Source organism: Indicator indicator, chromosome 24 (assembly GCF_027791375.1).
Source record: "Indicator indicator isolate 239-I01 chromosome 24, UM_Iind_1.1, whole genome shotgun sequence".
Classification (NCBI taxonomy): Eukaryota; Metazoa; Chordata; class Aves; order Piciformes; family Indicatoridae; genus Indicator; species Indicator indicator.
The window spans coordinates 10727298-10743331 of NC_072033.1; the positions used below are offsets into that span (position 1 = coordinate 10727298).

Below are 16034 nucleotides of genomic sequence, written 5' to 3' on the forward strand. Positions count from 1 at the left end.
CGGGTTTATGGCACAATCAATCCTCTGTCCTTCCGGAATTACGCCTAGGACAGGCTCAGGTCATTTAAAAGTGATGAACAAAGATCACCAGCAGTAACAGCAGGGCTGTGCCTTCTGCTCCCGCGGAGGATGCGCTGCTTCGTCCTGGCTTTTTACCTGCCAGGGTGGGAAGCGGGGGGCGGCCAGGGGCGGGGAGCGCAGCAGTCCCCACCCCCGGCCCGCGCCCCGGGGAAGGCAGGCGGCTGCCCGCGGTGGGAGGCGACTGCAGCTGGAAAACAGCAGCTCCGGTTTCTGATCGAATTTGGGGGTGGGGAGGGAGGTGTGTGTGGGAAAAGCCAAGCGATGGATCTTCCCTGCTTTTGACAACACTCTCCCCTTCAGGACTAAGGCTGCACTGGAGGAAAATAACTGCAAGGGAGAACCACTAATCACACCTCCGTGGGGGAACTAACTTCGGAGAGTAGCGTGTGCCGCCAGCCCCAGGATATTCCCTGCCTCCAACCTGAAGTGGTTCCTCCTGGAACGGTTCAGTCGCCCCTGCAGTTCACCGTTGCCTGCAGTTAACAAGCGTGCAATTTGGGTTTAATGGAGCTGGGTTTATTGTTCCTCTTTGGACTTACAATTACATCGACTGCAGGTAACGTGAATTTCTTTCTTTCTTTGCCATTTTCACGCCAGCACACAAAGAAAGGATGGAGGTTGGGGGTTGTGTGCGTGTGTGTGTGTTTGTTTTGGTTTGTTTGGTTTGTTTGTTTGTTTTTCTTCTAGAAGGCTGTAAGCAATAGCCCCCTCCAACGCGTGGTAAAAAGCTAGACGCCAAAGACATCATTTGGCCGTATGGAGTTTTAAAACAAACCTACTCGCTAGCAATGCCCCCCAAGCGTGCGGGGGCTGCGGGTGCACTCCACTGCACTGTAGTCAACACAAACATAACGGTGCTTCTAACAGCCCGGGAACTTTGCAAGGGCTGGGGTGGTTGAGGTCCGGTTACAAAAGGGGCTACAAGGCTCGGAGGAAGGGGGTTGCTTCCCGTGCGGGACGGGCAGGGCGTGCTCCCGCGGGGGCAGGAGCGCTGGGCTGACTCGGGGAGCTAAGCGCTGCTCTTTGCCTTCCCGCGGTGCAGGGTCCGCTCTGCCCCGACCCCGCTCCCTTCCCCTGCCGGGCGGCGCTGAGCCGCGCTCGGAGGCGCTGGGGCAGAAGGATCGGGAGGAGAGCGAAGCGTCGGCGCTGCCTGCCGGCGGCAGGGCCAAGGTAGACGGCGGGGCTCTTCGGCGGCGGGCCCGGCGCTGCACTTGCTACACCTACAAGGACAAGGAGTGCGTCTACTACTGCCATCTCGACATCATCTGGATCAACACCCCCGAGTGAGTGAGTGCGGGCGGGCGGCGCGACGAGAAATGGCGGGCGGGGCTGAGAGGGGTGCGACCCCCGCGGGCAGGGGCCTCTGCCGCTGCGAGTAACGGGCAGGAGCTCCCTGCCCGCCCCCGGGGGATCCCCGTGGGAGAACGCGGGCGAGGGCACCGCGGGCCTCGTTGCAGGCGGAACCGCCCCCACCGGGGTCACGGAGGGACGCAGGGATGTCGCTGTGCCCCCCAGGTAGCCCCGGTTCTGCAGGCAGCGCTTCCCGTACCCCCGGAGCGGAGCGAGCCCTGCGGCGTGGCGGGACATTCCGCGCCTTCGCCTCCTTTACACCTGCCGGGCCTCGCAGAGTGGCCCAGGCCTGAGGGACGCGGGGACCCAGCGAGAGCCTCGGGCATTTGCAGTCCCCGCCGCATCGGCGCGGTAGCATCGCCGATGCCGGCACATCGATGCTTACGCTGCAGGGCCACGCCGCTCATGTACCTCCCAGGGGCATTAGTCACGGGGGAAAAGCAGTGCTGCTGGAGAAGTCTGTTTCCAATATACCGGTCTTTGGAAAGGGAGAATAGTGTGTGCGTGCAGCTGTACTGGTGTTGATAAAAATTCGTGGGGAAACATACCTTTGGGATTAAAAGAATAGTTTCTTAAAACCTCTATACACTGGATTTTAGGATGTTACAAAAGAATGCCTTTGACAATTACATTTTATGGGAATGACAAACGTAAGCTTTTTGTTTCAACTGATAATTAAAATAATTTTTGAAAGCATAACATTTCCCATGAATTGGAAATTCTGAGTTTCACCCAGGTCAGTGGGGGTGGAGCACGTATGCAGAGAAACATGGTCCAGTATTAAATGGCAAGAAATCATCCAGGAAGACTGACACTTCGCCTACATCCTAAACATCAGGGGGCCTCCTTTTCTTACACCACTGTATATATCCTGTCTCAGAGTAACTAAAACAAGCTTAAGGATTTGTAAAGATTTTTCACAGGCTAATAGCTTTCAGTCCTGTAACAACCACAGCAATCAGTGCATTAAAAATAATCAGATCAAATGAATCTGAAAACAGATTTCTTTTGATGAACTTAAAGAATTAAAGATCTTCAGACTGTATGACAACTTCTACACATGCCACAAGTATTGCACTGACTACAGCTTGGAAACAGTTGTACTAACCTGGATCTGCCTTTGAATCAGTTGCAAAACTTTGAATCAGATTTAAATAACAAAAGGTATAGGAAAAAAAAAGAAAGTAGCAGTAAAATCATTTAAGTCAAATGGGGTTTAGGGCACTTTGTTTGTAAATTCATGTGTATGTCCTGGCTAGAGGCCATGTCTAATGACAAGTCTTAGGAACTTCTACCAACCTGTGAGTATGACCCCTGCATCTGGGTCAGGGCAATCCCAAGGACCGATACAGGCTGGGCAGTGTCTGGCTTGAGAGCAGCCCTGAAGAAAGAGCTTTGGGGGAGTTGGTGGATGAGAAGCTCAACATGAGCCACCAGTGTGCGTTGTAGCCCGGAAAGTCAATCACATCCTGGGCTGCATCAAGAGAAGCACAGCCAGTAGGTCGAGGGAGGTGATTCTCCCCCTCTACTCCGCTCTGGTGAGACCCAACCTGGAATGCTGCATCCAGTTCTGGAGCCCCTATTACAAGAAGGATCTGGATGTGCTGGAACGTGTCCAGAGAAGGGCCACCAGGATGATCAGAGGGCTGGAGCACCCTGAGGACAGACTGAAAGAGTTGGGGCTGTTCAGTCTGGAGAAGAGAACGCTCTGAGGTGACCTTATTGTGGCCTTCCAGTATCTTAAGGGTGCCTACAAGAAAGCTGGGGAGAGACTTTTTAGGGTGTCAGACAGTGATAGGACTAGGGGGAATGGAAAAAAAATAGAAATGGGTAGATTCAGATTGGATGTTAGGAAGAAGTTTTACACCATGAGGGTGATGAGACACTGGAACAGGTTGCCTAGGGAGGTGGTAGAAGCCCCATCCCTGGAGGTTTTAACGCCAGGCTGGATGTGGCTCTGGGCAACCTGATCTAGTGTGAGGTGTCCCTGCCCATGGCAGGAGGGTTGGAACTAGATGATCCTTCAGGTCCCTTCCAACCCTAACAATTCTATGATTCTATCATCATGTATTCACACAAGTCATTAAAAATTCTTTGAGTTCCATACCTGCACTAACCCACCCCAGGATTACTTAGAATTATTTTAGCCAAATATTTATGACTCAGTATATTAAGAGCTCACCAGTGAAAATGGAAGAATGACATTCCTTTTCCCCTACACACTGAATAAATAGAACTCTGCTAATTTTAAACATCACCCCCCTCATGCTGCCTCCCCCCCCCCCCCCCTTTTTTTTTTAAAAAGGATATCCTGTTTTAAGTCTGCAGGAATGATACACACATTTTAGCTACTGTGCTCCAAAGACATGAACCTGTATAACATAATAACACTGTTGTAACTAGGTTCATCAGGATGCTGGGGCCTCTGGGGTTGACAACTAGTGAGTGGATAATAGTGGAAAATAGGAGCATTAGTCCTATAGGAGGTGATCTTCCTGGGATCTATAAGTGCTGCTGAGAATTGGGAAAAGGAGATTGTCTCAAAGTTGTCTGGCTACAGTGTCTAGAGAGAGGTGCACTGTGGCTGGAAGTGAAAAGTGTCTGAACTAGCCTGCCTTGATGTCCTACTTCTCTAGCTACTTCTTGAGACTTGCCTGGTCTGAGCCAGCAAGGGAAGTAGTGAAAGGAAAAGCACAGTTTACAGGTAAGGCAGATGCACGGATCTCCCTCTAAACTGAAAGAGCAGGGTCTTGATTTTAAAAAATGCTAGGATTCTTCCCAGGATTGCTTTGGTATATGAGGACAGAGGTAGTCACTGAAATAAGTATGTATGGAGACATTAGGTGTGTTGGACCATGTTCAGCACAACAGAAACAGGATTAAGATTTTATATCACATGTCTAAATGAACAGGCACTAATTTTGGCCTGGAGTCTAACGTGGAATAATGTCTCAATAAATCAAAAAGTACTCTGGATATGAATGACAGAAATCAGTTCTGCTTGTGCAGTTTAATATCCCAGCAGCAGCTATGCTGCTTCTTCTAAATGCACTAACCACTGGATGTGTACAGACTGGCTGTTTGTAAATGGGGTATTTACATTGCTGTTGTATGCATGTTGTTGAAAGTGTTTTTGTTTACTAAAAATTTGGCTCAGATGCAACTTTGGGGACCATGCACACAATGGAAGGACAGATAGATGGTGCTAAAGATTGAAGAAGCTTTCTTGATCTGTTGATTCTGTTTTTTCCTGCTTATTTACTCTTTTTTTTTTGGTGGGGGGAGGGGTGGAGTGGTGATATTTCCTGTATCAAACCCTACAGTTGCTTTCTATTATTAATTTTCATTCTTATTTCCCCTGACTTACATCCTTCACTTTATAATTTCTTATTCCTGTTACAAATTCCTTAATATTTTTTATTTCCAGGTTACCGTTTCCTCCATACTTGAAAGACAAACTTGGCTTTCTCCTCTAGTTTCTTCCCCCCACTTTTCCTAACAGAAGTCACTGTTAAACACTGTTGTAATATATTCAAAATAAGTCTAGGTTGTGCCCTCTCATCCTTTTCTGGAAAAGTGGTTAAAGTTTTTATTGAAACTGTCGAAGGCAGAGTGATGACAGAGAGTCTTTTCCTGTCCTTGCTGAGAAACCACTTAGATCAGCAGGATGACAGTTGTAGAAAAGCACAACATGGCAGAATATGCAGCTTCTGACTCTTTGCTGCTATTGCCAACTAAATGGGAAATTATCTCTGCAGATGTGTAAGTATTGCTTAATTGTTGTCCATCAACTACTGGGGTTAGTCCAGACCACTAAGTACACCGGTGTTATTTTGACACAGTCTTTTATGCTGGGAACAGTGGGAGCCTTAAGTGAAAAAGAAGACCTAAAGAAAGTCAGGTAAATCAGAACAGAATAATGCCATTATGTGGTATAGATGAAGGTTGCATAACAAAATCATTAAAAGATAGTAAATTTTCTCACTGATAAGATTGATTACTCAGGAGTTAGTTTGCAATGTATTTTTTTGTCAAGCAATTAATTACACTTCTCTTGATTTAAAGCTACAGACACATTTTAAAGAAGAAATAATGAAATGTCTTTTAAACAGTACTCACTGCTGTAATACAGTCACATCTCGGTGTTAATCTGTAAATTAAGATATAGGGAAGATTTCTTCTAGATATGTGCTTCTTCAAATGGGTCCTGGATTTTAATGTGAACTGAGCTTGTTCATCCAACAGCAAATTGTGGCTCAATTAGTGACATTAATGATGGTGTGTGAAGCTTTAGAGATGCTCAAAACAGTTAGTGAAAGATTGAAAGGTGACTACTATAGGAAAGTGATACTGTTATAAGGATATGGTATCAGATACTTGAGTAGTCTTTAATTCTGAAGTAAAAGTAAAATGAAAGTGTATGGCAATAATCCAGAAGAGTTAGCATAGATACACAACAGTAAAGTTATTTCCTTACTCAAACTAAGCACCAAAAATATAATAATTTCTTGAAGTGTCTAAATGAAAGCAAAAGGGTTTTTTTCTAGATGACTCTTTATGTTCTGGTATTTGTTATTATGCTCAAAAGAGGAGCAACTGAATGAAATTCAGTGCCCGTGTTATAAAGACTAGCTTACATGATGTTCTAAGAGTTTTGTTTGCCAGTTACATGAATTTCTGAGTCATCAGAACTGGATGGGCACAGTGAAACGAAGAACTTGATCTAAGATCTTTATGTTTGCGGCTGTGATCTCCTGTACTTAACACATGTTGTTTCCCCAGTGGGAGGGTGAGGACATGCACTGACTTGTAGTCTTTTGCTTTGCTCTGTAGGATGTGTTGCCAGAGGATATGGTGGGTGTTTCACAATGTGTGGTTAGATGGTGACACTACAAGGATGTGGGTTTTGTCACTAATAAAGAAGTAGTTTATCTCTGTAACACAGGCAAGTCAGATATTCCTAAGCAGCCATCAGAACTGAGCACTAGGTTGACTCCAGGTAGTTCCCCTGCAGAAATCTACTCTCCTGACCTAATGTGACCACTTGTTTGGGTGAGAAAAGCTTTTATTTTTTTAGTTCTTCCTGAGCGTGCTGACAAATTGGTCTGTTAGGGGTCTAGGACTTGTCAGAAACTAAACAAACACCAGCAGATTCTACATACAATCAGCTCTCTAACAGTTATAAGGTAATGATCTTTTACTTACTACTTGTTTAGGTCACCATCAGAAAGACAGCTTAGACTGAAAACAATTTGTACTCTATCATCACTTCAGTCATAGTTTTGATTATATAGAAATAGGAAGTTATTTCTTAGGATGTTGTTACAAAGGAGACAAGACTGGATACTTCTGTTCTAACTGGATCCTCCCCTGGTTAACTTTTCCTTCATGACATCACCTTGTTACCTGCATCTCACTGATGACTGTATTTTGTTGAATGGAAGTACACCTAACAATTTAAAATGCCTTTCATCCACATGGATATTAAGTGGTGTTATAAAGTTCTACAGTTACCCCATTTTTTGAGAATTACCTTCAGCATAAGTGTAGATGATACCCCATGTATTGATGGAAATGAAAGTAAACTGCTAAAGATCTCTTGTTCAGCAAAACAATTAAGCATGTGCTTATCATCTTAATAGATCAGACTGAAAATACCTGCTAGCCAAAGGCATGATGACAGAGCTGGCTGCAGGCCAGCAGTTCCAATATGGAAGCAGATCTGTCGGTTAAAGAGTGTGCATGGTTAACCATCAGAACTAAGTGCCAAAACTGAAATGATGAATCTTCTGTTGAGTTGATTTTATTTTTCTGAATGAAGTTTGCCCTGCAGTTGGCAGATTTTGCTATTCATGTGTTCACTGAAATCTATTTGTCTAGCATGTGTGGATGCTATCTATACTATACCTATGCACCAAAACTCTATATATGCAGTGTGTGTCCTAATGTAGCCTGAATGTTGAAGGATGAAATGAAGAATCTTAACAAGCTAGTACCACTTGCAATAACTAAACTTATGGAAGCTATGGTCATATTCACTGGCTGAAAAAAAGCCAAGTATAAAGCAGGTAATTTCACTTATCTCCATTGATCCCTTTTAACTTTTTTAAGTTATAACCTTTCATGAAAACTTAAATGACACCCTGTCTCTAATCCTAAAAATCTGAGTATCTTTAGTGTTAAAAAGATGCACAACTATTCATGTCAAATGGAGAATGTTTCAAATAGATTTACTGAACATAGTAACGAGCTTCTGCTGTTACTGTTATGTTTTATCACAAACAAAGAGATTTGATTTTTAGGCCTGTTATTCAAACATGCTTGGTTTTGGATGTTTAAATCATTTCCTGACTTCATACTTTCAGTGTCTTACCGTCTGAAATGTGCACAGCTTGCATGCCCTCCACAGTCTAAAAGTAGAATACATCCTCTTAGTCTTCCTGTAAAGCTTATTTACAGTACTTGCAATACTGATGTTTTAACAGCAGTATTCTCAGAAAGACTTGAAATGATTTGGCTCTGCAGTCTCCAATCCCATGTCACTGCAGGAGCTGGCCCTGCAGAAGAAGGGGTCAGGGAAGAGACACACTAGTAGCTAGTGCCTTGAAATTTCACTACTGCTGTTCATGTTGGGCTAATTCTAAGAATAAACAGTCTTGAGGACTGTCAAACCACAGTCACTTTCATAATTCTTAAATTTTATCACAATGTGTTTGTTTTCCCCCAGGTTTTTGTTCTATTTGTTTTTAAACCAGCAGTGGCATTTGAGCTATACACACTGTGGAGAGCGGTAGAAATGTGCGTTAGAGTGTGTGTGCATTGGAATGGTGGCTTCAGAAACTAGTAATAAGTAGTCTGTCTTCTAAAAAGCTACAATTTGATGCTTAGTTTGATTCCTAGTGCCTGTGAGTTAGAACCAGCCCACTTTCTAATAATGCTCTCTGCCAGAAGAAGATAAAGGAATAATGGAAGTTTGAACTTACAGGCAGAAAATGCTGCACTGGATTTAATTTATTTAAACTAACAGTTATTTATCTTGCCACAGAACTGGGAACAGATCAGGACAAGCATGAAGTGCTGAAGGATATGAGCAGTGTGGTTTTGGAGAGGTATTTCTGTGAAAAATGGCTCAGTTTATTAGGGCAGTTTATTATTCCAGCATCTCTGGCTGGAAAAAAATATAAGCCCTCCCCCCATGCTTGCTTCATATTGCTTACCTCAAGCAATGTACCCCAGCTTTTCACTCAACAGGACAGATTATACAGATTTTTCTGATCATATTTGATAAAGAAAACATGTAACAATCTTGACAGGTTTAGGGAGGGTGACTAGTGATAAAAAGCTTTCAGGTTCTCTTACAGTACTTCGTTTGGGTACCATGAAGTCCCAGTAGGAGGGAAATCAACTCATGTGGCCAGACAAAGTGGGTAAAGCAAACATGTGCTTGTTATCTCAGTTAGCTATAGCTAATGAACTGTAACTGTTTTGGGTTCTCACAAATTAGCAATTATTAACTAAAGAATAAGACTGAAAAAACCCAAATAAAATATGAAGGTTGAACCAAATCTAGCAAGATTGTGGTGGCAGCAGTAACAATCATTTGGTAGCATAGCCTATTAGGTATCTAGAAATGTTGACTACAACTGAATTGAGGATGTTCAAAATAAAGGTGTGGCTATAAAGGATAAAACAGTTTGTTTCCTCTGAAAATAATTTTAACTGTAAAAAGCTACTCGGAAAAAATACAGCTTCTGTGAACGGAGCATGTGGTTAGGTTAAGTCAGGCACTTGTTTGAAGGTGTTTTGCTTCTGGAATGATGATGATGAGGAAGAAAATGTCAGAGGTAGGCCTATTGTGACCTGCTCTGTTAAACATGCCTGTTACAGAAAGAATTGCAGCCAGCTTTCAGAGCAGCCAATGATCTCTTCACCTACAGAGCTGCACAGTATTACTGCAGTAGTCTTGTATGAAAGTACACTCAGAAGCAGCTGCTATTTCCCCCAAGCATCTTTCATTCTGGCGATGCTTTGTTTCACTTGGAGGATGTTAAATTTTGCTTCCTTTCCACGTTATTTGTTCTCAGTGATCCTTACAGGGATCTCATACACTAAGATTGTCTGAAAACACTGGAGACTGTTGGGAGCCTTGCTGGCCTGGATGCATGCCAGAAAATATATTGCTGAATACTGAAATCACAGCATCTAAGATGATTGCTGCAACCCTCCTTGCCCCAGTGTTTTGGCTGAAACTCTCAAGTGCCCTGAAGGTATCTACTGTGTTTAAGTGGCTGGGAAAGTAGAAAATAATAGCAGCTCATAGGTCAATTATAACATAGCCTGAGAAACTAAGCCACATGTTGTAAAAATTAAAATAAATCAATTGGGTTTGTCTGCCTGAATGCTGAACATTGACCAGAGTATAAATGAGGGACAGCAGGACTTCAGCAAATCCTACTACCCAACTAGACTTGAAGGGAATAGTCATTCAAGGAGCAGGTTTTTTTTCTGTGGTACATTTTCAATGAGAGCACCGTTTCAGAATGGCTGTTCACTGTTACTCAGGACTTGTCTTTTTCAACAAACAAATGCCTATTTCTGTTAATTTTATGGCAAAAGCTTGCTTCAAGAGCTATCTGATTTTCAAGTGAGTCTCTATGATTGTGTTTTGTGGGCACAAAGTACAGAAATAATCCGAGTATCCATTTTTTTTCCCTTTTAAAATTCTAGGAGAAACATTGGCTGACCTAAAGATTGCTGTGTGTTCCTTCCATTACAGACATGGAAAGGGTGTTTCAAAACATGAGAGCATACTGTGCTCTGATTAGCTTTGTGTTCCTCTGTATTATACATGGAATTGTCTTCAGATGACAGATCTGGTTGCACTGACTAATCATAATTTCATTTTATGGAATAATTACAGATACTGGAGAGTTGCATTAGCATCTTCTTTCTTTTGTGTACAGAATAAAGAACAAATAGCTCACATGCAAGAAGAAATTATTTCCTTAAACTGAGACCTTCTATAATTCAGAAATTATTTAAAACTGAGCATGCCCACTCTCTGGCTGCAGTAATCATACTGGTAACTCAACTCCACAAAAGAGGGTCACTCTCTTCATGTGGAAATCTCAGGTTTGTATGTTGCCACATAGATACCACTTCAAAGTAGTACCTTGGAAAGGCTGATCCAGAATTGCATAGGTTTGCAACCTATGCAACTACACTTTGAAGAAAGGTATAAAGGAGAGAAACAATATTAACTTTTCACTATGTGGACCCCCATTTCAGTGCTTCAGGAGAATTTTGCTCTCCTAAAGGAAGAAATTACGTGCACTGAGATAAAGGTCAGAAATTAAAAATTTCTTCTGAAATGTAAATGTTGGGGGAAAAAAAAGTTGATAGATCTGTAGATTTTACGAAGAAATTTCCTAAAAGTTTGTAATTGGCTTAGCCAGTACTTTGGCCAGGGACCTGCCCATAACCTTGAGGAACACAGTGCAAGGGAACTGTTTTTTCGGGATCCCCAGAAGCCTAGCAGATGGCTGGCCAACTGATCCTCTGCTGCCTGCCTAGTTCAGCTGTTCCTCATCTGCACTGTGGAGACACAAACTGTCCTGTGTATACTAAAGTCAGACGATTTTGATTAAAGAAAACAGATGCCTCACCTGAAATGGAAAGCAACACAAATGCCTGGTGACAATTACACATTGACAATAAGTCCCATTCAAGCATGCAGAAATTGTGACTCATTTCATTTTGAACCTGAGCATTGCAACAACTTAAAAAACCTAATACCACACATCCCCCCAAAGCAGCATTTGTTAATCACATGTAACAATCTAAGATGAAGCATGCTGCTGGGCAAATGCTTCTGATACTCGTTCAACTGAATCTCTTCAGTATTTCCTTTCACTCTGAAGTGCTGAGAAAGAGGCATGAACTAACTTGAAATGCTAACATATTCACTGCTGGTATGGTAACTCTAACTTTTACTTTAATGTTGTGATTTATGGGGTGCATCAGAGTAACTGACAGACAAGAAAATATCTACTTTTTTTTTTTAGCTCTTTCTGCATACTGTTGGGAAGACTGTGGGTTGCTATTGAAGTTTATCTGGTTTTGGTTTGAATTTTTGGATTAGAAATCAAACCCAGGCGTATTGGAGAATGGTTCTACTTCCATCTCTGATTGGCAAATCTGCACATCAGCTTACATAAAAATTGTTGCTTGGGCGTTCTGGTTAAAACTCTTACACTTGAAAATGTCATTGGATCGGCATGTATTTCTGGACCAGAGAGTGAAGTAGTTGTGAATACATTTTCCAAGCTACGAAGCATTTTTTTCCGCTATAACATAAGGCACTTCGTTAGAAAGATCAGATGCAGTATCTAAAATATCAATCTCCTCCTTTGCTTAGGGCTGTGATTCATGGTTCTTATCACTTGTAATTATACTGTACTCTCCACCCCTGCCTGTTTGCTGGAATTTACTGTCTCTTAAGAAAGACAACAGTCTGGTAATGGGCCCATTCCTCACAAACTGATGTACTAGGATAAAACTGAAGTTGATGGCAGTTCTAGCTAGTCCATTAATTTTTAAACTGCAGCAACTAAGGAATAAAACACTTTCTTCTCACTCTCTAGCGATTCAGGCAGAACCTCTGACACAGGGCAAACTGCAGCTCAGTCCTGCAGAGATTCATACTTAGAATCAGAGTAAGGAAAAAACAGTATCGTATTTTGGAAAAGTGGGGACTTTTTAACAAGGAACAACTTTAAATGAGATTAACATACTACAGTATGTTAATGTCTTAATGTTTTATGTCTTGTTTTCACCATGTGGGATAACAGCTGCAAAAGCTGTACAAAGTTTCTTTATCCTCTGTCAAGGTATCTGCCATGAAATAGGGGTGTTGTGTTTGGGCAGACCAAGCAAAACTCAGCTTTTCATTTTAGCCTAAACCTGAGCAGGAAGTTAAATACCAGAATTTTACCAGACAGTTTTCAGAGAGAGTTCACCACTCTTAAATATACAGGAACTTCTTCCTGTTCCTGCCTCTCAATCCAAGCCATTACTTCATTAAAAAAATGAATTTGTACGAAAATCAAATCATACAAAAATTATTTGTGTCAGAAGCTTACCTATATGAGCCTCTTAGCATTCAGTATTCAAAAGCAGATGGCAGTATAGAATTATTAACAAGCTTCAGTTATAAAATGGGACTTGCTCCTAATTCTGAAGACAACAAAAAAGCTTTTTAAATAACTGAGAAGGGGGACCAAAATCAAGTCCTAAAGTCTTTTAAGACTAATGTTCTTGGGCTCTCCTAGTGTCGAGGCATATCCACAGAATAAAGTAAGTAGTGAAAAAAATGCAGCAGTTTCTGCATATGGGTGAGGCCTCTGCTGGAGAATGGCCATCTCATGATCTCTGACACAGAAATATTGCTTGTGATTTTGCATCTTTCACTATGATTTTATGGTAAATCTGTGCAATAGGTATGCTCTGGTTCAGGCTGTGAAAGAGGAGATGCAATGTTACAAGCTTATATGTACTTTAAATACAGAGGTTTGAAAAAAATGATTTGCATCAACTGTACTGATGTTACATCAAAAATTAGTGCAGAGATTAGGAAAATAATGCTTCTGAACCTTTCAGCCCACCATGAGTGTGGGAAAATGGAGAATTTGCAGCTTTCCAATTAATAGCCTAATTATGTTTTTATGAAAGCAAATGAAAGAAGTACGACTATGTGAAGTTAGTGGTTCCAGACTGATTATTCATTCAGGCTTTGTTCTGTAACCTTTCTGTAACCCTTCTAGATCTATGCTTACTTCCTCTTCCCTGCCTTTTTTCTTCCCCTCCTTTCTTCTTTCTTGCTTTCGAATATGAGATTCACTTGAGCTTTTTAGTGTTTGTGGATTTGTGGGCTACTTAGACCATCCCTCAAGTACAGAGAACCTTTTAGAGGTCTCCAGAAGTTCCATTAGTGTACACATGCTATCAACTGAGATCCGTTAACAGCTTGTAGAAGAATAATTCGTGACATCACTCTAAACTATTGAATGCATCTGGGGGTGTTAGCAGGAAGTGATGAAACATGTCCTTTACTGATAATAATATTGACTATAACCCATTAAAGAACAAAGCACGCCAGGCTGCAGGGAAATAGAGAACTACCTCTTGCTATTCCTTGGTATGGTGTTGTAGAGATATGATCTTGTAGCAAAGTACTAGCAGATATATGTGAGGAGAATTATCTAGCTGTTTCCCAAATTTATAACTCCATGGTTTGTATTCCAAACATGATGCAGAAACCAATCATGTTGACAGTTTTCTCTATTTCCTAATGATAAAATTAATGGCAAATCAGGCTCTGAATCATGATGATGACAAGAATGCCATCATGTTCCTTATCTGCTGGAAGTCAGCACATGTCACTTCATGCCAGCTAATGGCACCGAACATAAATTTTGTGCATTGGTGGGGGGTTACCAACACAATAAAGGAATACACAGTAAAATAAGCAATAACCTGGGGATGTATTTGTATCAGCTGTTAGATAACCAGGGTTTTTTTAGATAGCCAGTGTGGTTGCCAATGAATTCTGCCATTTAAGCTGATTGTTGGCTGCTTTGTAACTGTGAAATCCTGAGCTGATGAACAGAAGTTGTGATCCGGTATAGGAAGAACTTCTTACACAAGCATAGGGTTTGGTTTTTGTGCTATTGCTTTGCATCAATAGATCTATTTTCTAAAACAGAAAGAGTATGGAATATCATTTTAATTGGCTCCTAAAATAGACAATATTTTGATTCGCACAACAGGAGGACTGTGCCATATGGGCTGTCTAACTTCAGAGGCAGTTATAGAGGCAAAAGATCTACAGGCCAGATTCAAAGTGCTTTCCCATCTTCATTTCGGTGCTCTTGTGTGGATGCTCATGATGAACAGTGCATGCAGTTTTGCAGAAGAACACAAGACAGAAGGAGGTCAGTATCTTTTCTCAATATTGCAAGCTCTCTACATGATTTGATTATTTCATGGTGATAAATGAATCGAGTTTCATATATTGAGCGAAACTGATTAACAGATATATTGATTGCAAATAAAATTCACATCTCCAGATGTGGTGAGTCAGTAGCTAAGCACTTACACAGGAGCTTGTTCACATTCCCCCAAAGTGGGACAGGAGATAGAATAGCAAGAACAAAAGTGAGAAAATGAGAGCTTGGTAGGTGAAGCATAGAGGCCAGAGTCAACCAGACCCAGCACAGTACTATGAATTTTCTTTATGTTGTTTCTTTTTATGATGTGCTATTTTAAAAACAGCAGATCTTCTATTCAGGCAAGGCATGCTTAATATGGCATCATTTTCAAATGTTTTCAGTTTTAATCTAGTCTAATGACATTGCCATTTTATGGGTGGCTTTGTAAGGTTAATTGATGAGAACACAGTGGCAAACTGAGAAAAATCTCTCTTCTCCAGAAATCATGAATCAATGAAAAAGACAGAGGAGAAAGACCAATGCAGAGAAGAACAACACTCTTTCTTTCAGTAGCAGAGAGAGTGAGGAGGATTCTGAACAGTCAGGTAAGCGACAAATATTTCATGCTGAAATATTAATTTTTATAAATTTTCTTTGTATTTGCATAATTCTAAATTCTTGCAACTGAGTATTACCCCTTCTTGCTTAATGAGGCCACAATTTGGCCCCTGTTTGTTGGGGGTTTTTTTAGTTATTTTAAAAAATAACTTCTGCTATACATAGAACTACTCCAAGCTTCCTCATACTGATATAGCTCCTTCAAAAGTTGAATTCTTTGGCTATAAGCCAATTCATATTTTGGCAACAGCCCCCTCCCCCCCATTTTCTTTTTTTAGGGCAAGGGCTGTTCCTGTCTATCATCATTTTGCTAATTTAGCACTGCAACAACTTAAGCTGCACGTCACAGTACAGTGCTTCAGTAAAACTTAAATTGTCGAGGTAAAGAAACACAACAAACCTTGAGGAAAAAGTATTTGGAGAGAAAACTAAATCTTCTTTAGATGTCAGATATAAAAGTTCCTGTTCCAAATCTACCTTTAATACTATTGCTCTATATGAAATGCAAATGGTGTCAAGGTGAGCAAATACTTGACTTATGGGTAAAATGAAGCGGCTGTGATAACTAGAAAAGTTATAAAACATAAAATAAGGAAGTCACATCATTTCCCAAAATCTTTAGCTATGAAGGGAAGCACTAGGATTAGCAGTCCCTTAACTCAATATATTGCTACGATTGTTAGATCAAAGCTAGCTAGACAACTGGGTAGCATTCAGTCTGTATGCACATAACCAAGGAGAGGAACTGTAGCTCTCTCAGGTAATATAGAGTTAGCTCTGAATAAATAAGCAGTTTGGTATGTTTGGGTTTTGTTTTCTTTTTGTTTTTAAAGCTTTAATGTTTATTTGCTGAAGCTCGGAAGAGAGAATTGAAACTACAACTCTCCCTTGAGATGGGCAAACTTCATGCTTCAGTCTGATGCCAGTGGAGAATTCAACATTATCCAACACTTCCATTTCAACAATGCCACTTTGAGGGCATGTGAACCTGTATGA

The 16034-nt window shown here is 41.4% G+C and overlaps 1 protein-coding gene across 1 annotated transcript; it reads left to right on the forward strand.

The window, feature by feature from the left end:
- Nucleotides 1-585: 585 nt before the first annotated feature.
- On the forward strand, nt 586-14993 carry EDN3 (endothelin 3). Its single transcript, XM_054392053.1, has 4 exons — nt 586-637; nt 1124-1364; nt 14259-14423; nt 14921-14993. The coding sequence occupies exons 1-4, from the start codon at nt 586-588 to the stop codon at nt 14991-14993; spliced, it is 531 nt and encodes a 176-aa protein (XP_054248028.1).
- Nucleotides 14994-16034: the final 1041 nt, after the last annotated feature.

Bases quoted from the DNA above. Each gene is read 5' to 3' on its own strand.
- EDN3 (XM_054392053.1), top strand. From the start codon at position 586: ATGGAGCTGGGTTTATTGTTCCTCTTTGGACTTACAATTACATCGACT. The intron at 638-1,123 runs GTAACGTGAATT...CCCGCGGTGCAG, and splicing joins TACAATTACATCGACTGCAG to GGTCCGCTCTGCCCCGACCC. The intron at 14,424-14,920 runs GTCAGTATCTTT...TCTCTTCTCCAG, and splicing joins AGAACACAAGACAGAAGGAG to AAATCATGAATCAATGAAAA.